This window comes from Sus scrofa, chromosome 16 (genome assembly GCF_000003025.6).
Source record: "Sus scrofa isolate TJ Tabasco breed Duroc chromosome 16, Sscrofa11.1, whole genome shotgun sequence".
Classification (NCBI taxonomy): Eukaryota; Metazoa; Chordata; class Mammalia; order Artiodactyla; family Suidae; genus Sus; species Sus scrofa.
This window is the reverse complement of record NC_010458.4, coordinates 3,887,888-3,913,479: the sequence shown is the minus strand read 5'-3', so window position 1 is coordinate 3,913,479 and position 25,592 is coordinate 3,887,888. Positions and strand designations below refer to the sequence as shown.

General features: G+C 46.9%; 1 protein-coding gene across 3 annotated transcripts in view; it reads right to left on the bottom strand.

The window, feature by feature from the left end:
- The window catches only part of TRIO (trio Rho guanine nucleotide exchange factor), a 230,724-nt gene that overhangs the window by 8,075 nt on the left and 197,057 nt on the right, over nucleotides 1–25,592 (bottom strand). For 2 of the 3 annotated variants that reach the window (XM_021077142.1, XM_021077141.1), the window contains exons 37-52: nucleotides 24,003–24,151; nucleotides 22,450–22,516; nucleotides 20,754–20,857; nucleotides 18,913–18,982; nucleotides 16,670–16,759; nucleotides 15,993–16,085; nucleotides 14,824–14,874; nucleotides 14,514–14,591; nucleotides 12,987–13,178; nucleotides 11,272–11,449; nucleotides 8,185–9,002; nucleotides 3,972–4,219; nucleotides 2,349–2,487; nucleotides 1,511–1,538; nucleotides 1,160–1,322; nucleotides 761–882 (exon numbers count right to left, since the gene is read on the bottom strand). In XM_021077142.1, the coding sequence (XP_020932801.1) occupies nucleotides 761–882; nucleotides 1,160–1,322; nucleotides 1,511–1,538; nucleotides 2,349–2,487; nucleotides 3,972–4,219; nucleotides 8,185–9,002; nucleotides 11,272–11,449; nucleotides 12,987–13,178; nucleotides 14,514–14,591; nucleotides 14,824–14,874; nucleotides 15,993–16,085; nucleotides 16,670–16,759; nucleotides 18,913–18,982; nucleotides 20,754–20,857; nucleotides 22,450–22,516; nucleotides 24,003–24,151 (2,590 nt within the window). Of the gene's footprint in view, nucleotides 1–760; nucleotides 883–1,159; nucleotides 1,323–1,510; nucleotides 1,539–2,348; nucleotides 2,488–3,971; nucleotides 4,220–4,553; nucleotides 6,499–8,184; nucleotides 9,003–11,271; nucleotides 11,450–12,986; nucleotides 13,179–14,513; nucleotides 14,592–14,823; nucleotides 14,875–15,992; nucleotides 16,086–16,669; nucleotides 16,760–18,912; nucleotides 18,983–20,753; nucleotides 20,858–22,449; nucleotides 22,517–24,002; nucleotides 24,152–25,592 lie in introns of those variants that run through there. The other variant, XM_021077143.1, reaches the window with a different exon arrangement.

Below are 25,592 nucleotides of genomic sequence, written 5' to 3'. Positions count from 1 at the left end.
CAACTATGGGAAATTCTAAAAGGCCCCAGATACGGGTTCTGTCTCCAGCAGCTCCAGGTTTAGCTGAGGAGTGAGATCAGGCCTTGCTGGCTGGGCATGGACAGAGCAAGGGCTTCAGTCCCACCAGGGTGGGCTTGTGTTCATGGAAAGGACAGGAGGACACAACTTGCGGCAGGGCTGTTAGGGTCTAGGACGGGCACAGAGCCTGCATGGGCCACACACACACTCCTTCCCTTTCTTTTTATTCTATTTTACCTGCCAGAACTTAGAACAGTTTCTCTTAAGGCTGAGGCATCAACTGAATGATAGGACAAGTGAGAAGTTGGATATAAAAATGTGTTTTGAGTTCTTGTTGTGGCTCAGTGGGTTAAGAACCTGGCATTGCTGCAAGCTGTGGTGTAGGCCGAAGGTGTCGCTTGGATCCAGTGTTGCTGTGGTTGTGGTACAGGCTGGCAGCTGCAACTCCAATATGACCCCTAGCCTGGGAATGTCCATATGCCGTGGGGGCGGCCCTAAAAAGAAAAAAAAAAAAATTGTTTTGAGTTCTAGGAGCATAGAACGTCTTGTTCCCACTGGAGGCGCACACCAGGGAACCATGTGCTCAGTGGCCGTAGGCAGAGGCCTTTGCTTTGAGGCTTCCCTGCCTCGCGGTCACTCGCCCAGGAGCCCCAGAGGCTGGTCTGCTCCTTGCAGCCCCCGAGTGACTTGTCATGTACCTCAGGCCACAGGGAATGTGGGTGGGGTTTGGGGTGCAGCTTACCTAGAACCCTCAGACTGGCTGAGGACGAGGCTGAGCCCATGTCGTTCACTGCGATGCACGTGTAGATGCCGTCGTCTTCCGTGGTCACGCCAACAATCTTCAGAGCGGCCTCTCCCAAGTCACTGCATGGAGGAGGGCATGCACGGCGTTCAGAAACACTCGGCTCCCCCCTGCTAGCCCCCAACTCCTCTCCTTCTGGGTCACAGGGAATTAGGGGCTCAAGTGCTGATGGGCAACTTCAAGAGGGATTTTAATCCTAGCTGCACACCCCAGGCATGACACGTTCCCTCACAGCAGGTGTCCCAGGTCTGGAGGTGACCCAGGATCGACCGCCGGTCCCAGTGGAAAAGGGGCATGCTCACTGACAGTGAAACCAACCCCCAAGGGGGGCTCCCTCACCTGTAGGAGATGCTGTAGTGGCCATCGTTGTTCAAGGTGTTGTGTTCAGGGCCCTTCCAGGTGATGGAGGCCTTGGGGCGGCCGCAAACCCGACATCTAAGAACAACGGTCTCCCCGGTCTCACACGTGACCTCACTCAAGGGAATGACGAATTCTGGGGGAACTGCGTGAAAAAAGAGTAACGTCGGTCGCTTGGCCTCCTTCCTGCACCCACCAACCTACCCTAACAAATGAATGAGAAGCTGCCCAGGCCCAAAGCTCCAGAAAACCCACGTCCACAGGCTACAGGAGTGTCCCGAAACTCCACTGACCTATCCTCTAAAAGCCTAGAGAAAAAAGACCAGAACTCACCGTCATATATGTAGTTGGGATTGAGAAGCTGAAATGGAAAAAGCACACAGCTATTATTCAGACACATGAGCTCTTTTGAGATTTGCTGATTTTATTCAGGGCTACCATTACTGTTGAATGATGAGAGGAAACACAACTTGGCTTGCCTGGGAATCCTTCAAAATCGACCACATTCCCATTGCCTTTGAATGCCCTGGAAAGCTTTGCGTCACACAAATACAGGAGAGTTTTTTCTTTTTACCCCCAGGACAAAAACTTAAACTCAGAGAAGTCCCTTTTTCTCATTCTATGGGCTGAGTCCAGTGGCCCCTGGAAACCCTGCTTTTGCAGAAGGGCCAGGGCCCTCTGATTCCCTTCAGGAGATACCTTCTTTTTCTCGAGGCAAAACCCACGCAGATTTAAGGCAATCTGATTGCAGGAGCAAAGCCGACTGGGGCACCCACGGAGGGAATTTGCTGCAGCCAGTGTACCTGTGTCTCGGTCTCTGATCACTTCCGCTGTGGTCTGAACCACAGCTGCTCTGAGCTTCATCTGCTACTGAGGATCTAGTCTCTGCTTCCTGTGGGAACCTAACAGGGTTCTTTGCAAGCCACGCATGTGCCCGCTGAGGTGTACACCTGTATACCTGGTATCTCAGAATATACATGCAAACCTGGGCCACGCCATCAGGCGAGCCCTGGACAAAGCCCCATGGGTCTGCTCCAGGGTAGGGGGGGAGGATCCCTGCCAGGCAAGGCCAGGCACCAGGTCCACGCCTCCTCTTGGGCCAGTACCAGCACCCCTGCCACTGCTCCCCAAGGGGCATAGGAACGCAGATTCTGGAGACACCCACGCTCACCTTCACAGATACCTTGTTGCTGAGGCCTTCCCGGGACTTGCGATAACCGTTCTCTAACTTGCCTTCCCGTTTGCCGTCTTTATCTTTTTTCTCAGATTTTTTCCTTAAACGGAGTGCTGTGTGCCAAGATGTTGACTTCCTAGGGGGAAATGACCCATTGTTAGTATTCTGCCCTCCCAGTGGTCAGCAGATGATGCCTGAAAACATCAGCGAGAAGCTGACTGATACTCCTTTAGCAATAGTTATCTCTGCTAAGGAAAACTTTTTTGCCATAACTCAATAACCAGAGATAAAGCCAACAGTTCTTCTACCAAATTTTAAGGATTAAAATAGAAAAGTGTCTGTGATGGTTTACTTTTATGCATCAACTTGACTGGACCTCAATATTTGGTCAAACATCATTCTGGGTGTTTCTGGATGAGAGTGACATTTTAGTTGATAGAGTAAAGCAGACTGCCCTCCACGGTGTGGTGGGCCTCAACCAATCAGTTGAAGGCCTCAGTGGAATAACAACAACAAAAGACTGGCCTCCCTGAGCAAGAGAGAATTTTCCTACAGGCTACCTTTAGACTTTATCTGCACCACTGGCTCTCTTGGAGCTCCAGACTGCTAGTCCACAGTGCAGATCTGGACTTGTCAGTCTGCACAATTGAATGAGCCAAATTGTTATAATAACCCAACCCCCCACCCTTCCCCTGCCCCCTCCCCACACCCTATTGGTTCTATTTCTCTGGAAAACTCTAATACAAGGCCAAAGAATATTCTTGAGAAAACAAAGTATAAAATGGGATTCTTGTACAATGTATAAGAATAAAATAGTTCCTGTATTAAGGAGGAACAGAAAAAAGGACTATCATGGAAGATAAGACCTTTGTAGCCTGAACTCAAGCCTGGATGCCCATGGGTGCAAGCTCTGAGCCCAGAGATAGTGGGCTAGAAGCAGTGCTGGAATGCTGCCCAGTCTGGGCTGCAAACCCAGCCCAGTATACTGCCGTGCTTGGGGAGGAACACAGCCACTGTCATGCCTTTGAGCCTGGTTTTTGGGGCTGAAGCTTTTGGAGGCTTAAAGATCACCATTTTGCAATGGTCCATTCCCAGGAGCCATCGGCTGGCTTCTCCCATAGCCAGAGAGATTCAGGGAAGGGCAGAGTTTGAAACCAGCACCTGAACTTAGTTTTCTTTAAAATAATGTCTAAGGCAGCAAAGTTCGTTTCAAGTGTTTCAACTGAAGTGACCTAGTAGGTATAAAGCATAATGGTAGTGGCACCACATCTATCTTTGGCTGCCGCTTACGGAATGAGCATCTTCATGGACGCACCCTCATGACGCCCAATCAGGGGTGTGGGGGCCTTGTAAAGTCCTCACCCTTCACCCCCAAACCTCTGGGAACTAAAATATCGTTGGCCTCTATCTAGTAGCTTAAAAAAGCCACATGTGTGCAAATACTTTTCTCTTATTAAAAGAACCCCTCAGAACAAACAGATGGAAGGCTACCTCATCTTCACTAAGGGACTCACCATGTACTTATGGACAAGCTTGTTTGACAGGCTTTACCCTCCAGAGCCTCTGCACTTCATTTGGGCTCGGCCCCCGCCCCGCATGGTGGCCCCAGTGGGCACTCACTTGAGAGTCCCATCGGGGTTCTCCACAATGACTGCACTGGTGTGCCCCAGGACGAAGCCCGGAATCCAGCCCTCAGCTGCGGGGCACTGGTCAGTGGCGGCTCGGAACACCAGAAACATGTTCTGTTGATTGCTGGCCAGAATTTGAACGACCTCTCCTTGATAGACGTTTATCTCATCCTCCTTCACTGCCGTGTAATCGTGTGTCACCAACATGGTGGAGATGTTGCTACTGCTGCTACTTTCACTCTGTAGAGGGAGAGATGAACAAAAAGGCAGAGGGGAACTGAAACAAGATCTGATGACAGGAAACTGCTTGGCAGCCTGTGCCATGGCATGGCGGCCCAGGGCAGGGCTCACCAGAACCCTGCACCCTTCCTCCACACTCTCTGGCTAACTTGGTGCCCCTTTTTCCATAACTGACAAATCAGGATTTCTCTAGGAAGCAATTTAGTAGCAATCTAGAAAAAAAAAAAAACAAAAAACAAAAAACCAAACAATCATGGTGATGGTGACACTTTACTTTGGAAGCATGATTATTTCGGTCTCATCATCCACGCACCAGCAAAAGCAACAGCTCATCCTCACACTGGCACCATGCCCATGCTGGGTTCTATCCATGTCGCAGTAATGTCAATGTGACCATCTCTCCCATGTTAAAAGGTATCATTAAATTAAAAAGCCGCAGAGAGTAGCTCTTTCAGTCCACCGATGATAGGTCAGATCATGGAGAAGTCCCCAAATCTGCCAGATAAAATGTTCATTGAGAACGCAGATGCCAGAATCACGTTGAGCTGCTGGCATCCTAATTTATTTCCACATGTTTGCCTTGTAGAAGAAGAATGAGCGATCGCTGAAACATCAATAAACTACTGCTCTGCTCTCAGGGACCTGCTCTGCCTCCTTCACGTGTTCCTTGGTGGAAGGCCCTCTTGTGAGCCTGTGTGATTCCAGAGTCGCGAAGGTGCTGCTGCATGGGGGCAGCCCTGGCATGAGAAAGCCTATCTTGCCCTTATCCTGGGGTCACGGTGCCACCCGATCTCCGTGGGTCACTGCTGTGTCTTTAGTGTCCATCACAGGGAATGAAATGTAGCAGGCACTCACTGCCTGTTCAGGAACTCAGTCAATGAGGAAAGATTGCAAAATTAAAACAATCATCATTTCTCAAGGCCACCTACCAGGCCCACAAGCTGAGTGGTGATAGCGGCTGAGGCAATGACATACAAATGATAGTACTTGTCCCAAGCTGTCGTTCACCGATGGACCCCCTTGTTCCAGAGGAGGAGGAGGAAGCTGAGACCACTGCCAATTCTGAGTTACATCCTGCCCGGTCCCCCTTCTCAATTGCCGGGATGTGGAAATGGCGTCAGGCACCCTGTTCCTGTCAGCTTGTTCTCAGAGGCTCTCAGCGAAGACGCCTGGACGTTCGCAGATTCCCAGTACTCCCAGGACACTAGCCTCCTCTGGGCTCTCAGACGCCTGGGGCAAGACTTGGGTTGTTGGTGTGACTGTCAGGAGGCTTGCTACACTCCTGTCAGCTCTGAGCTACTGAGTTGGCATCAGGACACACTGGAGCAGATGGCCAGCCACCGTCAAAGAGCCCGAGTGCTGGGAATTGCAGGGGCCCGGGCTGGGACTCTGGGCCTACAGTGGATGTTGAAGTTAAATACAGTGGAGTGCTGGTGCTTGTTCCTGTGCCAGCTGAGGACTCTGGTGTGTGTTCCCACCCCTTGTGGGTGCCCACGCTGCCCACGTCAGGCTTTGCACGCTCATTCATGCAATTTTACCCCTTTAGCATGTATTTTAGTATTGTGACTATAGAGCAACACCCAATAGTTTTGAGACTATAAAGCCACATTTGCTAGAAAACATAAACAAAAACCAACGGCTGTGGCATGGCTGTTTTGGGTAATATAGCATATATATAATAAAGAAAATCAGTCTCATAATTTGAATATTTTGCCACAATAATAGCAGCTATTGGTAGTTTCTGGAAACCTCCTATGTACCGGTCTTAGGCATTTAAAAAATCTCTCATTTAATGCCAGTGGGTAGAGGTTAAAAATTTGCACAGGCCACCGGGCCTCTGCAAGAAAGGTGGGCTGTACTTTTATTGCTGCCCGGGTGTGTGGGTGGGTGCAGGGAGGCCGTGTGTCCACGGGTGGGGCTGGCACAGTCACTGTCTGGGTTGATCCACAATCACTCCACTCTTGCTCTCAGCAGAACTTTCTAGAAGGTGCCCATTAAAGGAGGAAGAAGGACCTGGGATGTGGGTTAGGCACACCTTCTTGGCCGTGACCGCAGACAACTTCAAGGAAGCAGACAAGGAGGAAGGAGGCCGCTGCTGGCCCTCCCGGGGGGTGGCATCAGGTAGGGCAGCAGTTCTTTTTAAATGAAATACTCAAGAGCTCTACAGATGGTTTCCGAGGCCCATCCTAAGCCTCCAGTGGTCTTCCCAGGCCTCCAGGGCATTTCTTTAAGGCATTGGGATTCATCTAAAACACTGGCAATTCCCCTTGACAGGTTACCTACCACATAAGAAACAGTGAGAGGAAGAAATAAGAGGCAACTTTTGCAATCTAAAACCTGCCAAAATGTGTGGTGCCCACAATGGTGCTAGTCTCTGGGGAGATCCAGGCAGGGGCGCTGGCTGTGTACTCACAGGAGACCAGCACCGGCTCTGTGCTGGGGCAGGTCAGGTGTTCCTTCTGGAACACAGATTCCAAGAGCTCCTTGGGGGCTTAAAGGGAAACCGTCCATCCAGGTTGGGATGGGGTCACGGGCCGCTGCCTGACCGATCTTGGAGCGTTCAGCTAGGTGCTGGCAGGCACGGGATCATGGGGCCTCGCATCTTCCTTCAGCTGAACCCGCATTCTAATGCTTACCTGTACACCTAGCATTTCAGAACTAACAGGAGGTGTGGGTTCAGGCTACTCTGCAAGACACAGTAAGGCACCGTGGTGATGACGACGACGACGACACTGGCCAGAGCCACTGCAGAGAATGCCTGCCCTGACCACTTACTTTTGAGAATAAGACTCAAGGGTAAATAAATGTACCAAGACTTTTTTCTTGATTTCTTCCTCAATTAGATATAAAGGTTGAGGTTAACAAAATACATAAAAAACAGGAGGAGAGAATAAGGACAAGTCAACCCAAACAAGACATTATCAGAAGTCCAGAGGAAAGAGAGAGACATGCAAAAGCCAAATTTCTTTCTTTTTCTTTTTTTGTATAAAGAGAGACACAGACCCTTTTAGGGAAATGTATTTAAAAATTTATAAATCGATCAAACATACACTCATTAGAACAGTTCTATCCCCTCACACATGCCTTTAGGAAGGTGTTATGGGTCAGATCATCTGCCGGGCAGGAGAGTGAGGAAGCCACAGGATGGGGTAAAAACCGACCACAGCAACCCTTCTGCTGAGAACACCACAGTGCCAGGCGATGCCCCACAGCACCCGCAGCCCGCACTGCGCCCCCTGCTGGCCAGAACGCGGACGCTCCGAATCCAGCCTGCCTGCGCCTCCGCTCCCAGCCGCCGGCAGAGCCCAACATCCAGAGGCCCTAAAGCAGTCTCTCTCTTCCACAGTGAAACTTGGGGGGCAGGGGGACAAATATTTCCACTGGAGAGATTCCTTCCCCCTATTTGGTCAGCTTTGTTTGCTTTGAGTTGCTGGTGGAAATTTCTTGAGGGATTTTTTTTTTCAGCAGATGAGTCAAAAACGCTGCCAAGATTAATTTAAGGCATAAAAGAGCACAACCAAGCGATGAGCAGAAAGCTTAGAGTGGACAGGTTTCAGTTTACACAGGAGGCAGAGAGCAGGGACACTGACCCCTCCAAAAAGAGTGTGTGAGGAAGGCAGGGGCGTGAGAGGAAGTTCCAAGATAGTCTGCTGGTCGGAAAATGAAAAACGCTTAAAGACGCTGCATTCGGAAGGTTAAGGATCTGCTTTGCCATATTAAGGAGACACAAAGCAAGGAGCGAGTTAGTAGAGCCGAGAGCACGCCGTCCGCCGGAGCAGGAAGGGTTAGCAGGCGTCCCGCGTGTCCGCGTGGTCAGTGAGAGAGGCCGGAGGAGCGGATGACTGTGGCGCAACAGCCCAGAGACCGGATTAGTACGAGGACAGCGGCGACGACGCGGGAGGTTTAGAAGAGCCGCGGGACAGAGGCAGTGGGGCGGGCGGGCGGAGGCGGCTGGGCGCTCTTACCCCGTTGCTCTGGGTGGACTGCACGGACTGCTCGCTGGCCGAGGAGCACGTGCTCATGCGGTCCGTGTCCTTGCCGGGGGCCGCGTGGCGGTGCGCCTGCCGCTGGAGGGAGTCACTGTCCCCCGGGAAGGTGAAGGAGCCCGGCCGGCTGGCGGGGGAGGCAGGGATGGAGCTCCAGAAGGAGCCCCCCTTCTGCAGGGGGCTGCTGGGGGGCAAGGGCTCCTTGCCGAACGGAGAGGGGAACGCGGTGGCCAGAGGAGAGTTCAGAGGTGAGATGGCCCCGGGCCTGGGCTTGCCCAGCGGCAGGGAGCCCAGGCTGCTCCGTGAGCGGCTGTCGTCTGGGGCTGCCGGCGCCTCCTTGGTGGCTCCATCCTGATGGGCACCCGCAGCACTCCTGGAGGACTTCCGGGGGCTCTCCATCACCTTCATCTTGGGGATCGGTTCCGTTTCTGGCTCAGGACCTTCGGGCTCTCCGCTGGCTGGGGGCCTGCCCGGCTGGCCAGGGCCGGCCTCCGGGGCAGGGCTGCTGCTGGGAGGAGGCAGTGACCGGCCGGGAGTGGACATACCTGACATCTTGTCTGCCTCTGCCTGGCTCGAAGCTGCAGAGGAGACCAGCACGGGGGAGTGGTGTCTGACAGGCTGGGGGATCCGGGAGGGTCTGCTCCTGCTCGAGGTGGGGAGGCCGCTGCAGCTGCTGGGGCCGCTGCTGTGGTTGCTGCTGCTGCCGCCACTACTGGGGGCCCCGCCGCCGCCGCCCCCGCCCCCGCTGCCGCCGCCTCCGCTGTGGTTCCTCTGATATTCGATTGGTGATGTCAAGGCTGTAAGACACGTGTGACACAGAAAAGATTCAGTTAGGGTGCCGAGGAAAGTACCCTCACAGGGGCGAAAGGAAAAGGGCAGGATTAATGGAAGGGACGCGCTGGCTTCATACCCCAAGGTCAAGTCACAAGGTGTCCACCAGCTTCCCATCACCATGACTTAGAAACACCCACCCACGCACCCATCCTCCAGGCAGCCTGCTGACACCATCCACTGAGAAAGGAAAAGAAGAGGTCTTAACTATTACTCTCCTGTTCCTGCAGGAGTTAAACTGGCTCTCTCAAGTGCTGTCTGCACTGGGGAGGGGTGGGGGTTGGGGGAAGGGAGAAAAAATTCAAGGTGAAGGAGGAGGAGGGCGGAGGAGACATTTACTGCCCAGGAGCCGGCAGCATAGCCTTAGTGTCCCCGCTAAGTGAAATCAGTGGAATCAGCTGGGAGCAGCCTAGGCGAATCGCCAGGGTCAACCAGAGGCCCAGCACTGCTAGGGGAGGTTCATCTGAGACTCCACAGGTATCGGCTGGCTCCCTCCATGCTGAAATGTAGTCCAGACGCTGCAGAGGTCTTTAAACCAGAGAGCGGTTAGGCAAAGAAGAATCTGGTTAGGGGTGTTACCATACTCGGAGGTGGTGTTACAGGAAACCACCCTGCCCCTGCAGACAGGGCACCAAAGACAGGGAAGGGACTGAGCTCCACAAACCCTGTGGGTCATGAAGCTGCCCCCTCTCTGGGCTTTCGAGATTTACTTACCTCATCATCTGCAGGGAAATGCAGTAAACATGCCAAATAAGATATATGGGGACGCTAACATAGATTCTTAAAAGACTAAAACCTTCTCGACATACAACAATCAGATATAGCCCCTTCCTGCCCAGGTGGCGGCAGGCGTGTAAGGAGAATTCTGGAGTCACATGATACTGGAGAAACCCAGTGATGGCCGTGGCTTCTTAAGAGGACTAAGGGGAGAGCAAGGAGGGGCAGCAGGCCCAGAGCCTGTTCCCTTCCTGACTTCCTTCAACCCTGGGGACAGGTATCATCGTTATCTAGACTCAGTGTCTGGGAAACTGGAACAGCATGGCCCTCTCATGCTTGCAATTTGGGAGGCAGTTCATTTTATTTTAAAGAAGATGGTAAAAATTTAGAGATAGTACTTGCGAGGGACTAGCGTTCAATGCAGCACTTAAGAACCACACATTTAAATCTGTATTTAGACCTGTAGCTGCTCAGTCATGGGAGCAAAACTTTTCTCTGCATGCGTGGGAACCTCCCCATCCCCCACTGCACATGTAAGAAATGACCCGTCTACAGTTGGGACAGGAGCTTGGAGTTGCCACTTGGCCAAAAATGCCTTGTGACCTTGATTTTTCATTAAGTGCCTGTGCTCCTGGCTCGCAAATGTCACTCATGGTGTGGAGGTAGTTTTATCTGAGATAACAGCGTCCTACTGGACCAGGGCACAGACACAGAACATGGACAAGGAAAAGGCACTAAATGAGAATTTAGCTTCTCGCTGAATGCTCGACCCTCTTCAGTGGTCACCAAATTCAAATCAGAGCCGAAGTCAGTGGTCACAAAGAGGAGCAAGCAGGGATACAAAGAGTTGGAGTAACGGTCTGCAACATGAGGTAAGAGTGGTCGGTCTCCTTTCGGAGCAGACCTTTCCCCTGGGATGTCTGGCACCTTCCTGCTGTCCTGCGTTGGTTGCACTGTATTCTTAGTGTATTTCTCCTCCAGAATCACTCATGACATGGAAGTGGGAAGGGAAAAAGGGGTTTGTTTTTAATGAGGAGGGCAGTGTAGTGTGCAGGGTAGTCAAACACAAATTTTAAAGTTACACACAAGAATGTCTCCAACATTTCTGACTAATTCCATCTTCTGCCTCAGTCTTTCTAGTGCATTTCTGTCCCAAGACAGCACCCTGAGCAACATATGGCCGGAGAGACTCTGGGACAGAAAGAACAGTCTGGTTGTGAGGGGCACATGGCCAAGAGCCAAATGGCCTGCTCGGAGTCCAGACTCTGCCACAAACCACTTGTGGGATTTTGAGCAAATGACTATCCCTTTGTGCCTCAGTTTCCTTATCTGTAAAATGGGGATAACAGGAGCACTTGCCCTTAGGGTCACTGTGAAGATGAAATGAAGCAATTTCAAATCCACAGTAAGTGCTCGGTTAAGTCCTGTCATTATTATTCACAGGTCATAGGAGAGAGACGAGAAACCGCAATATGTACATCAGGGAAAGAAAGCCCAGAAATAGAACACACACATTACCATTTAAAAAATTGCGCTGGTTTTCTAAAATTTGGTTGATTTCATGGATCCATGTTTGCCGAACACTTGGACTGGATGAATGCAAGATGAAGGTCTCCACCACGTCACCTGTCCTCGATGTCAGAGCAAATTTGCAGGGATCATTTTCCACATTTTCCTCCAGGCAGAGGCAACTCACCTTGAAAAAAAAATTAAAGCACTATTCACAACGGCCAAAAGGTAGAAGCAGCCAAGTGTCTATCATCAGATGAATGGACAGTCCTATGTACACAACGGACTATTATTTGGCTTTGCAAAGGAAGGACACTCTGTCACAGGATACAACATAGGCGAGCCTGGAGGACATGAGGCTATGTGAGATGAGCCAGTCATAAAAAGACAAGCACTGTTACGATTCCACTTAGATGTGGTACTGGAGCAGTCAAATTCATAGAGACAGAAAGTTAAAGGGTGGCTGCAGGGCTGGGGAGATGGAGGGGGTTAGTGTTTAATGCGGGTGGAGTTTTAGTTCTGTAAGATATCCTGGAGATGGAGCACAACGGTGTGAATGTATTTAATGTCAGTGGGCTGTATACTGAAAAATGGTTCAAGACAGTAAATTTTCTGTTACTGCATTTTATGTTTATTTTTTGTTGTTGTTGTTTTTTGGTCTTTTTGCCTTTTCTAGGGCCGCTCCTGCGGCATATGGATGTTTTCTAGGATAGGGGTCTAATCGGAACTGTAGCCGCTGGCCTACGCCAGAGCCACAGCAACGCGGGATCCGAGCCTCGTCTGTGAACTACACCACAGCTCACGGCAATCCTGGATCCTCAACCCACTGAGGAAGGCCAGGGATCGAGCCCGCAACCTCATGGTTCCTAGTTGGATTCGTTAACCACTGAGCCACGACGGGAACTCCTGTTAATGTATTTTACCACACACACACACACACACACACACACACACACAACCCCAAAAAACAAAACCTTAAAGCACATTTATTCCCACTGGTCAAGTGCAAAGTAAAGTTTCTTCAAGGTCAAAATAGAAACCACTACTTTTTGGTTGAGCTGCCATTACTGCCTCAGAAATCATGATCTTGAAGCTTTGTATTGACTCTTTTAACTCAGGCTTTTAACTCATGTATGTGGAGTTTACCAGGAGCTTAACTAGCAGCTTACATAATTAATTACAAATGTTAATCTGCTGGAACCTCAGGCCTCCTCTATCTCACCCTTGGCTGGTCCCCTTTACAGGACTCAGGGCCATCTGCAAGGATTTCATTTGTCTTTTTCTTCTATCAGAGAGCAAGCTACCCCAGGGCACAGACTGCCTGCCTTGATCATGCCTACCTCCAGCCTCAGGCCGGAAATCTCCTTATTGCCTTATTGCCGAGAAGAGAAGACCGTGGTAAGCTATCTTCTCCAAATCTGTGCCTCTGAACTTAAGTAATTTTATGCACTCTTAGAGCAGGTGGAGCACAAACACTAACCAAGAAAGGTCTTCTCACCATGGTGAAAATGCTGCAGCCCCACAGAAACACGAGCAAGAATCAGTCACCGGGAACTGAGACATTAGATGGACGGCGTGAATTTAAAGATTCTGAAATGTATTCGAAAATTCTTGACATATTTAATAAACATAAGACCAGAACATGTCATCATTCAGTGGAAAGAATTTATCAGTGTAACGGGTCCTTGCGTTAGCACGTGAGAAAACACGCAAACACAAGCTACCTTGATACTGTTCTTAAACAGGAATCCCGGCATGGAGAAGCCCTTTTTTTTATCGAGTGGCTCGCTGAAAATGACGATCTGCTCGAAGAGGAACACCCGCCTTTCTTTGCATCGAGGCAGAAGCCCTGCGTCTTGGTCCGTGACCAAGAATGTGTCCTGCAAGAGCAGCTTGCCCTGGGCCACGATTTTACCCTGGAACACGGCAAAGAGGGTGAAGGGACAGGAGAAGAAAACATTGCATTTTAAGCGAAGACATAGGAAGTTCTGTTTTATTAACTTTCCTCCCACAGAATATATTTTTCTTGTATTAATTTGTGGAATATAAAATTTCTTTTTCTTTTTTGCTTTGTAGGGCCACACCTGTGGCACATGGAAGTTCCCAGGCTAGGGGTCACATCGAAGCTTCAGCTGCTGGCCTACACTACAGCCATAGCACCATGGGGATCTGAGCCTCGTCTGCGACCTACACCATAGCTCATGGCAATGCCAGATTCGCAACCCGCTGAGTGGGGCCAGGGATTGAACCTGCCTCCTTTATGGATATTTGGCAGGTTTGTTTCTGCTGCTGAGCCACACCAGGAATTCCCCAAAGTTTCTTTCATTATTATGAATCCATGACCCCAAACAGAAACATCATCTGCATAAAATTCTTGCCAACCTTTGTGTAAATCACTGGCCTCAGTTACAATCAAAGATGGAAAGTGGATCTAAGCATCTAGCTCAGTGAAAGAGCACTTTCTCAAGGTGTTCGCCAGCACCCCTGTGAACCCAGTTACAAAGGTACAGAAACCTGGGTTTCCAGAAGTTCTCAGGAGGGTCCATGTGTGCTTTTTTGAGATCTACAGCACCAGCTTATTAAACCCGAATTCTAGCAAAACAGCAGGCAAGACAAGTAAAAATTTCTCCTGTCTTTTTTTTTCTTGGCTGTGCCCATGGCTTACAAAAGTTCCTAGGTCAGGGATCAAATCTGTGTCACAACAGTAACCACATTCACAGTGACAATGCCAGATCCTTAATCTGCTAGGCCACATGGAGAACTCCCTCTCTTGTCTTCTTTACTCAGTAGTCAAATTGGGAAAAAAAAAAAAAAAAAGGATTCTAGTTCTAAATATCTTTAGGATATTGTAGGTAATATATAATCTGAGGAGTCTGGCAACTCATAGCAAGTCTAGAAACTAATGATGGGCATAGTGGCCCTGGGGTTGAGCCCCAGGGATGACAGATGGACAGGTCTCTGCTCCCCACTGCAGGCTGGGGGAGGAAACTCCGCTCCTGCAGCAGCAGAGGGCCCAAGGGACAAAGCAGAGTCCTGCCTCTTTCCAGTATGAGGGGCTGGGCTTTGAGCAGAGGAATGTCCCCCCCAAAAGCCAATCAAATGCACCAAAAGAGGTTGAAAGAAAACATCAGTCAGGCTGAAGTAAAGTGAGAGAAGGCAGAAACCCAAGCCAAAAGGTGGAGATAAAGAATTCGAGCGACAAGAAAGTGATGGCAGTCAGAGGTGAGTTCAAAGGAGAACAACCGCATTACGTCAAATCCTTGCAGCCGCCCGACGTTCATCATGTCGTTGCAGCGCTTGGGGACGATGCACATGACCTCCACGGCTCTCTGCAGGGCGGGGGTGGGGGTGGGGAGAGCAGAATGAACACTCAGTTCCCAGGGGGACACTGGGTTGCTTCCCCTTGTGCACCTCCTCCTTCTGTTCCCCCTGCTCCCTGCCCACCAGTGCGGATGAGGAGATGGGCTGTCACCCGGTGCCACCACCCCTCCCAGGGACAGGCTGCTGGGAAAGAGCCCGGAGAGCCGGGGCAGACCTGGGCAGGCTGAGGGGTACAAGTACCTCTAGTTCTGATGTATCCAGGCTGGCTTTTTTGGAGTACTTGAGGAAATCCTGCGAGGGAAATGGAGAGAAGGCCGTGACAAAGCTGATGGTCACAAAAGCAGTAATCACCCCATTTTTCTGGCTGTGCCCATGGCAATCAGAAGTTCCCAGGTCAGGGGCTGAACTTAGACCACAGCAGGGACCAAACCCACAGAAGAGACAATGCCGGATACTTCACCTTAACCTGCTAAGCCACCAGGGAACTCCAGCAGTAACATTTTTTTCCTTTTTTTCTTTTGCTTTTTAGGGCTGTACCTGCGGCATATGGAGGCTAGAGGTCGAATTAGAGTTGTAGCCACCAGCCACAGCCACAGCAACTTGGGATCCAAGCTGCATCTGCGACCTACACGGCAGCTAATTGCAAGGCCGATCCCCAACTGGCTGAGTGAGGTCAGGGATTGAACCTGCATCCTCATGGATACTACTCTGATGCTCCATGACAGAAACTCCCCAGCAATAACCTTTTTGATCACACATGACATGCCAGGCCCTGGCTAAGTGCTGGAGTCCTATTTCCTCATTTTTTTCTTCCTAGCAACATGAAGAAAGACCAAATCTATCAGTGCAGGTCGTCATTCCTATTTCAGTCCGAGATATTCTCTCATCTCTCTTTACATCCAGGTTCTAAGTTTTACACATGAAGGAACAAAATACATCTACCAGTCACTTTTCTCATGGAGAACGCTGTGACTCTACCTTCAGTTGTGCTTATGAATTTGAATCAATCACAGGCTACTGCTGAGCCAAAAGAGAGGAACGGGCAGGGATTAAACATCTAATTCAATCTGAATCTCCAGAAAGACTAGAAAAATATGTAAGGTGGACAGAGCCCAAGAAAGCACATTAGTATCTGAAGATCTATGGTGGGAAAAAAGCCCACTTTCACTGACATTTTGCTTCAGAACCTGATGTAAAGGAAAAAGTGATAACACAGTGTAAGGCATCTTATTAAATTTTGAAAAATGTTCTCAAAAATATTTAAAAATCAGAAATAACAACACTGACTCATGTTTTTTTTTTTTACAGAAAAGGCTCCTGTCACCTGCTGAACCCTTCTGTGCCCACGTGAGTACCAGCCTCCCACCAAATGCATTCCTGCGGCCAGCTGTGCACCCGGCCAGCCCCACCTTCAGCAGCAACTGGTATTTCATGATTCTCTGAACCGGTTTGATCAGCAAATCTGTGAGTTGCAGCCTGTGGCCGAGGCGCTGCTTTAAGTCCTGCGGTTTCAAGGGGAGAAAACAGGATCTTATGTGTTGTCTTTTGAAGGGCAATTGTTCAGTCCCTGAAACTGTCAGAAATGCTAACTACACCACAGCAGAAGTGAGGAGAAAAGAGGCCACACTGCACACAACCAGCCAGGCTGTGCCATCGCCCAGAGGGTTCAAGTCTTGACACCCGAAATTTTGCGAGCTGCTGTTCAAAACAGTCAAAATAAATAAGCATTTTCATGTTTGCTAAAAAAAAGAAAGCCTTTCAATTGCTTTCTTTTACTCATACAAATATTTTGTTTCTAGTCGAAAAGTTTAGCCATGAATTACTCTGAATGTGCAACGGGCTTAAGTACGAATTGATTTAAAAAACCCCTTACTTTAACCGTGACCCTAGTGCTCATTTTGCTAAGGGATCTGATCATAGCTTGAATCCACATTCATTCCTCTGGTTTATAGAAAATAAATATACTTATAGAAGCTAATTTCCTGAGGATTGCTTAAATCTCCTGGGAAACAAATGCTATTTCAATTTTTGAAAATCAACTGTAATGAAAGATGGGGAAATACTTTGTTTCTCACGTAGGTCTTACCTCAAAAAAGGTATCAATGTATTCTGAGACAATGTGCTCAGACTTTGGTTTATTTTGACAATAAACTATGTACATGTGCAACCTTCTCTCCTGGAACAAAAGGCAGACAGATGGGTTAGAACATGAGCACATGCACATGTCAGCTCATTCATAAAGGAACTTTTCTCAAAATGAAATCGTGTGGTTTAGGCTCCTGGGAGCACATTCCTGATTCCTGAGGTAGGTAAACATTTTGCTTCGTGCCAGTCCTTTGTTATCATTCCCTCAGGTAAAGCGCCCCCTACGCCATGGTGGACAAATGCCAAGACAGTGAAAGGACACAGCTCTTAACATGAGACTAAGACTCACTCCCCTGCTTCAAGCCCTGCCAATGGTCCCAGGAAGCCTGGCTCTTTTCAGTAGGTTAGAAAAAGCTCTTTAGTCTCAAATACTGAAAGCAGGGAAAAGAAGACAGCGAGGCATCCCTTCTCGTGGTGATCTTCAAAGTGTGGGGCCAACCCTGGGGTCAAAATGACACTAAGCTGCCAGCTGTCCATTTTGTTGAGCCACCATTCGCACTGACGTGCAAAACTGGAGGTGGGAGAAACTGCTGGCTGGCATCCTGGCAAGTGTCCTTCACCACCACACATGCCAGTTTCACCTAAGAATGGCCTTGAAGTAATAAAAATTCATTCTTCATTTTATCAAAACTCAACCACGGAGCAGACATCCTTTTTAAAAAGTTCAAATGTGACAAAATGGACATCCTCATGAGGCTGCTGCCGCATATAAGAGTGGCTGGGGCAAAGCACTAGTGTGGCTGAGCCACGAGCTGAACCGACTGCCTCTTTTACTTGAAAGAATGATGTTCACAAGCTATAATTATTTGCATGTGGGTATCTGGCAGACATTCTCCTGAACACAAACAAAAGAAGCCTCTCGTTTCAAGGCAAACAACTGGCAATGTCTCTTCATAATGAAAATTCGAGCTTTCAGGCAAAAATGGACAATTTTGGAAAACATGGATCTGTCCTCTCGAATGTGACAATACAAAAGACTCTTCCTTTTGCTCTTTAGGGCCACACTCACAGCATATGGAAGTTCCCTGGCTAAGGGTCGAATCAGAGCTGCAGCTGCCGGTCTACACAATAGCCACAGCAACATGGGATCTGAGTTGCCTCTATAACCTACACCCCAGTTCACAGCAATGCCAAATCCTTAATCCACTGAGCAAGGGCAGGGATCAAACCTGCGTCCTCATGGACGCTGGTCAGGTTTGTTACTGCTGTGCCACAATGGCAACTCCCTAAAGACTTTTCTGAAGAGATGCTAAGTGATGTAAACACATCCGATTTTTTGATACTGTTTATTGAAGTGTTTTAACACCTGGCAGATCTTTCTGAATCAGTGAACCAGTATTTTCCAGCAGACTAATGCAGGAAGCCACGAGCGGGTGCCAGGGTGAAAGAGCCTTTAAGGCGAGACAGTTCAATGGCTTTTAGTGCAAGAGTGAGAGAGAAGTTCACTAATGTGTTTTCAGATTCATGTTGTAACTAATTTTTCAGAAATGATCATTTGTTGAGTTTTGGTGTAGCACCTAACAAAATTATCTAAAATTGCCTGAAAAGGCTATTAAAATACTCATCCCTTTCCAACCAAATATCTGTGTGAGGATGGATTTTTTTTCCCACAAATTTTAACTAAAACAAAAAAACAAAAAACAAAAAACGTATCACAGAGAGTTCAATACAAAAATAGATATAAAAATGCATCCGTCTTCTATTAAGCCAGACATTAAGGAGATTTGCAAAAATAGAAAAGCTTTGATCACTGATTTGCTTAAAATACAATTAATTTTTCCTAAAAAAATCCCCAACAAACTTGACCACTATATGCTTATTTTATATATAAACATATATTTGGCTACTACATTAAACCCACTGCACTTCTAGGTACATCATCATCTGCACCAGATGCTTCTTTGCCCACAGACATCCCCAAATATTCCTGCTTCTGGTCTGATTCTGGTCCCCTTCTGACCATCCTGTACTATTCATGAGCTAAAGAGCCAACTGGGGCCAGGTGACCAGCAAAGCAGATCACTGACACGTAAGAGGAACAGGGGGATGTGAATTCCAACTCACTGACACTGTCTTAATATAAGCACTTCTGTAAACTATAAGCAAGTTCTTCTTTAATCTGACAAACCAATTTACTAAATATGACAATACAGAACAGATTATAAATAATGCTATTGTACTTACATGTTTAACAAAAAGGGATCCTAGTTTTTCCGGATCTTCAAGGCACTTCTCCAGCTCTCCTAAAAAAAAGCTGAAATGAGAGGAGAAATATCAGAACCATTTCCAACTTGGCCTTCTAATTAGAAGGCTGAGGTTGAAAAGAAAATCATGGACTTGGAGAAGAGACTTGTGGTTGCCTGATGGGAGGGGGAGGGAGTGGGAGGGATCGGGAGCTTGGGCTTATCAGACACAACCTAGAATAGATTTACAAGGAGATCCCACTGAATAGCATTGAGAACTATGTCTAGATACTCATGTTACAACAGAACAAAGGGTGGGGAAAAACTGTAATTGTAATGTATACATGTAAGGATAACCTGACCCCCTTGCTGTACAGTGGGAAAATAAAATTAAAAAAAAAAAAAAAAAAAGAAATGCAATAAAGGACAATTATTCAAAAAAAAAAAAAAAGAAGGCTGAGGTTTATATTTTAAAAATAGTCTGTTTTGACACGAGCAATTGGGCAATGTCAAGTACATGCACATTGAAAACATTTTGTTAGGAGAGAAAAAGAGTCACAGTTTTAAAAGGCAGTGCAGAGTGAGACACCCCTTGATTGGCCAACTTCCCTTCCTTTGGATAATCAACATTTTGGTCTCACTTTTTTAAAATGACACAAACAATAATATCTCGGCTGAATACAGGGTAAAAAAAAAAATAAACGTTTTAAAGCAATTCATCATTTTTCTCTCTAAAAACTTGGTTAACGTACCTGTGAATTTCATATTCTTTCCATGGTCATTTTTAAGAGGCTTGAATTGGGTCATAACAGAGAGAAAATGCTGAACATTTACCTCTGCCAGCTTAATAAAGTTTTCTCAAATATTGCTAAAATCAACTTCTAGGTTACAAATATTAGGTCCCATTAAGATCGAAGTTAGGTATAACAAGAGAAACAAAAGAGCTGTGGACAATTTGCTCTTGACTTCTGGGCCGTAGCTGTTATTAAGATGCATGTTCACCTGTATTATCACTTACATATGCTGATATTTGTATCTAGCATTTTACTGCCCTGCAGACTAGCAGAACACTGAGTGCTGTGTTGAACTGTCTTACATTTGGGGATTCAATGCCCCCTAGTTCTGCACACACCTAGTCAGATGCCTTACCTCTGGGGCCGTTTCTCTATCTGGCCATCCTAGGAGCACTGCTCGGTTGGCCCTTCCCTGAAAGACCAGCCTGGAGAGCAGATGACTAGATAATAGCACCAAATGCCCCTTTTTAAAATTGGTTTCGCCAAAGATTAGGACAGGTGTGGCAAGGTACTGGGACCAAATCTGATTTCCATGGGCAATCATGCCTACTTTCCCCATTAGCACTGACTTGAAACAACTCTAACAGTAATTGGTATTTATTAAAGAAGTGGCTGTGATTCTAATCAGAAACACTTACTGAGGCTAACTCTGCCGACATTGTTCTAAGAGCTTTATATGTATTAACTTGTCACAAAAATCCCATGAGGTGGGTAACCCAGGCTGTGCAGATGAAGGATGGAGGCAAAGAGGAAGAGGAAGGCAATGCCCCAGGGTCAGGGCCAGGTCAAGAAGCCAGGAGTCAGGCTGGGAGCCCATGCTCCCTGCCACCCCTACACGGGCCCCTGGGTGGACCAGTGGGAAGAAGGTAAGAGACTTGTTTGGGCCATGAAGTGCAGCCTGAAGTCCTCAGTACAGCAGCAGTGCCTTCACACCAGCTACCCCATGAGGCTACGCAGTCATGAAATGACGTGGATCAACACTCATCCTTTATCATCCGCCTGACGGGATGCAGGACACAGCACCAAGCATGCTATGGATTTTACGTACTCTCTGTGCCAGTCATAAATCTGATGGATGTTGCCAAACACGATCTTATCTTTCCCTTTCATGTCATCAGGAACACCATCTTCTTTCATAAGTGCCATGTAGCCCTGAAATTAAACATTGAACAGGTCTGAATCAAGTAATGGCTTATGGACTCACAGCCATAAAGGATAACACAGACATAGGCGCTGTCTTGAAAACCAATTCTTTATGCAAGAACAAAAATCCTGTGTGAAATGTGTCCTTAACTGCCCCTTGAAATGTAGTTACATCCACTGCCATGATTTTTCTCTCCCTGAACTGTTTCGTCTTCACAGATCAAGACTCCTCTAAGGGAATGGAAAGTTTAAATAAATGCAAATGGTTTCATAAAACAAATCATCTTCTCAGCTTGTAAATATTAAATATTTGGCCAGGGCATTTTCCTCTGTTCTCAGTATTGATCTTACATAAACAGATTTTCTTTTCTTTTTGAATTATTTATATAATTTGCTAAATAAGGATTAGCAGTATATTTTTCACAAGTTGATTCTTTCTTTTTTTTTTTTTGGTCTTTTTAGGGCCTTACCTGCAGCAAATGAATGTTCCAGGGCTAGGGGTTGAATCAGTGGAGCTGCAGCTGTTGGCCTACACCATAGCCACAGCAACTCGGGATCCGAGCTGTGTCTGAACTACACCACAGCTCACAACAACGCCAGATCCTTAACCCACTGAGCGAGGCTGGGGACCAAACCTGTGTCCTCATGGATGCTAGTCAGATTCATTTCCACTGAGCCATGATGAGAACTCCCAAAAGTTGATTCTTAACAGCAGCTGATTAACTATGCTGCTAAAATGTGGTTTAAAACTTCTATATAACTTAAATGGGATTCAGCCTGTACAAGAGCCTCTGAGGCTTTCAAGTTACTGTTAGTAATGATGACAGACAAAACAGGAATATTTAATCTTTCATGTTATACAGTTAACTATAATAGCCATCACTTCTAATGGAACATGCACCCCAAAAAGCTGCCCCATACATATTTGTAAAATGTAAAGTGAAACAAAGTGTAAGTGATCACATTTCATATGATAAAAATAGCTTTTTGCTGAGTTAAGTGCATTACTATAATGATCCTAATGGCAGGGACAAGCCTAGAGATGGCCCTTGATTTAGTATGAAAGGCGGCGATTTTGCTATGGGTACAAAGTGTGTGGCAACTTCTGGTCAATGAAAGTGGTGACACACTTACTCTGTGAAAACTACAAGCCAATCGCCCAGGGTAGCAGCCACAGACCAAGCTGTGAACCAGGTGGACTCAGGAGGTAACTGAGTCCACAGCTGGCCACCTGCCTTTTCAGCCAATGATGTCCCTGTTTCCATGGTGATACTCACTCTTATCAAATAGTTAAAGGCAAGATTTGCATATACTACATTCGATGGCTGGAAATAATATTCACAAACTTAATTATGAAAGAAGAGAGTACGTCAAGATGCACCATGCAAAAAAGAAGCCTTGAAAAGTAAATACAGATGAAGACAACTGGCTACATTTCATTTTTCAGAAATATTTTGTTGGTCGTTGTTATTTGTGTTTTGTTTTGGTCAAAAATGTTTTTAAAGCTTTTGAGGAGATATCGGCATTCAACTGTCCAGTAAAATACCCCTCTGACAACTCTGAGGGCTGGTGTGGGTTATTTCATCTCTGAAAACACACACCTCAACCACACAACCGAGGTCCCGCACGTAGTCACGCTCTGTCTCCACTAATTCTTGCAAGACGTAGCTGAAAAAAGCGAGAGAAAAGAGTGTTTACGATCCACACCAAGGAATTTCCTAAATGAATTCTTTTGCACGTTGTTTTTGTCAGGTTGGGGGACAGTGAAGTAACCTAGCAAATGTGTACAACTGGGTCTCCAATTCTTTTTATTTTTTAAATAGTTTTTTTTTTTTTTATTAGAGCATTTTGGACTTCTGTGAAAGTCCAAATGGATCGTTGTATCAAGGAAGCCACAGCCCACAGGAATGGGGTCCCCATGAAGATTATTATTATTATTATTACTATTTTGCATTTTATGGCATATGGAGGTTCCCAGGCTAGGGGTTGAATCAGAGCTACAGCTGCCAGCCTACACCACAGCCACAGCAACATGGGATCCGAACCTCATCTGCGACCTACACCACAGCTCACGGCAACGCCGGATCGTTAACCCACTGAGTGAGGTCAGGGATTCAATCCACATCCTCACGGACACCATGCCAGGTTCTTAACCTGCTGAGCCACAAGGGAACTCTTGAGTATTCGATTCTTTTACGTCTCCGATCACTTACAGGTTCATGCGGTGACCACGGCAGCCATGGGGGTCACAAGACATCTCGAATTTGGGGTGAACTCACACCACTGAACTTACCATAAGTACAATGACCAAGAGAAGTTTAGACACGGCCATGTTGTAAAGGCGTGACATTAAAGGAGGCAAATTTTTGGCTTCTGTTTTAATGCTTAAGTCATTCTAAGCTTCCCTGGACATACAAAAAAGATTTAACTCAGGTGTTTAAAGCCTTGGCTCTGTCTGATCACATCAGTTGGAAGTATTTCTTTTTGAAAGTTTGGTAACTGTTTAAGGCTGCTTCAATAGGAGACAACTACTTGATCAGTTGCAGCAAACAACTTCAATTAGCCTGAAATAGGTTCATGTCTTGGTCTGTTTGTTCATTCATTCAACCAACACTGACCAGGCCCCTCCTACCACCCCCCATCACTCTAGCTGTCTGGATATATCACTCAATAAACCACATCTCTGTACTCATGCTGCTGGTAAGTTCTTCCTCTTCTCCAAATGCAATTTTAAAACTGTAGTATTTTCCAGGGCTTTTTAAATTGAAACTGAAAAACTACCATTAAGGTATGTTTAAAAAATATTCAAGTTTTGGGGACTGTATTTAATTTTACAGTTGCCTTCTTTTTCTTCACAACCATGTATATAAATAGAAAGTATAGCAGTTTCTCACTAAAGTGACAGGAGATATTCTTGTATATTCTTATTTACAAATGAGGTATAATCCACAAATGCAACAATAAAAGCCGTGTTCTGGCTCACTGTGCCCCCCCGAGGTTCTGAGTACTTTGCAAACATGGGTGCAGCTGCTCAGTGGAGACCCCGGGTCTCATCCTGGCCTTGACTCGAGAGAAATCCCAGTCACAGCCCTGAAGATGACAAAGCTGGGAGGGAAGCCACCAAACAATGACAATGAGAACGTTTCTGCCTTACTGCCGTCTCTTTAAAGAGCTGGATTTCCTTTCTTCCATCTCATCAATGGGCGAGGAGGATGAGAGGAGGGAGTTGTCTGAAGGGTTGAAGGAGGGGCTGCTGCTGTCTCCCTGGTCCACGAGGAGGGAGCTGGGACGATCCTCCAGGGCCTGGAAGAAGCCAGAGCATTGGTCACACCTCCTGCCTACACAGCCTGTGAGGCTGAAATCAGGACAAGAAAATCTCATGAGGCAGAAAATACAGAAAGCCTGATGGTAACACTAGAGAATCTGCCTTTGTGAAATCACACAGTATTTAACAATCCCCCCCCTCCACCCCGCAGCATTAATTTAAACATTGAGTAAGGGGAGCTGCACAGAAGAGGGAAGTTAGAATGAAGAGGACAGTGAATTCATATACGTTAATATGTTCTGTTCCTGGTTACTCAATAATTAGAAACAACTGGTTTATATCCCAGTGCTGCACCCATTTCAAATCTAGCTGTTTTCTTTCCAACTATATTCCTGCCACGTGAAAGTGTGACCATTTCAGAAGCATGTGGAGTCGCTTCAATCAGGTCTGTGAACCCCAACTCACCGCCTAAAGTCCTTGTCTGTGAACTATGTAGCATCAGTAACCCGTATTTTATTTTTAACAAACTTGATGTGCTTCTTGATTGCCCATGAAGCGCTGACGTATACTTCAGTGCACACAAATCACCCAGCTAAAATCAACCTCGAGGCCTGTGACCCTCGAAACTTTCTTCTTCCATAGGAAGTGGTGGCCCTGCTTGCCTCAGTTACTTACCCAAAGCACTAGCCCCACTGGTTTCTGCAGGTGATAATTTTCATTGCTGGATTCCCTGTAGAACCTCCAACAAAGCTTTTTTGATCGATAAATCTGTGAGCTGAACTTTTTTTTTCTTTTTTGGCCACTCTGCAGCATATGGAGTCCCCTGGCCAGGGATGAGATCTGAGCCACAGTTGTAACATATGCCACAGCTGTGGGAGTGCCAGATCCTTTAATCCACTGTGCCAGGCTGGGGACTGAACCTGCATCCTGGTGCTGACAAAGACACTGTGGATCTCATTGAGCCACAGTGAGAATATTGATGACTTTTCTCTCTGGGTCGGTGTGACAATGAATAGCAACTAATTACTGTCTAATTGGTAATATCTTATTAATTTTCTAATTAATTTATAATTGGTAATATTTTACTAATTTTCTTTCTGGATTCATAAAGCTCCTGGGGGTGTAAGTATAGTTTGTTTTTTTTTTAGTTGATTTACAATGCTGTGTTAGTTTCAGGTGTACAGCAAGGCAATTCAATTACACACACACACACACATTCCTTTTCAGATTCTTTACCAGTATAGGTTATTACAAGATATTGAATATAGTTCCCCGTACTATACAGTAGGTCCTTGTTTATCTATTATTCCACATATAAGTGGGATGGTATTTGTCTTTTTCTGACTTATTTCACTTAGCATGATCATTTCTATGTCCATCCATGTTGTGGCAAATGGCATTATTTCACTCTTTTTCTATGGCTGAGTCGTATTCCATTGTATATGTGCACCACATCTTCCTTATCCATTCATCTGTTGA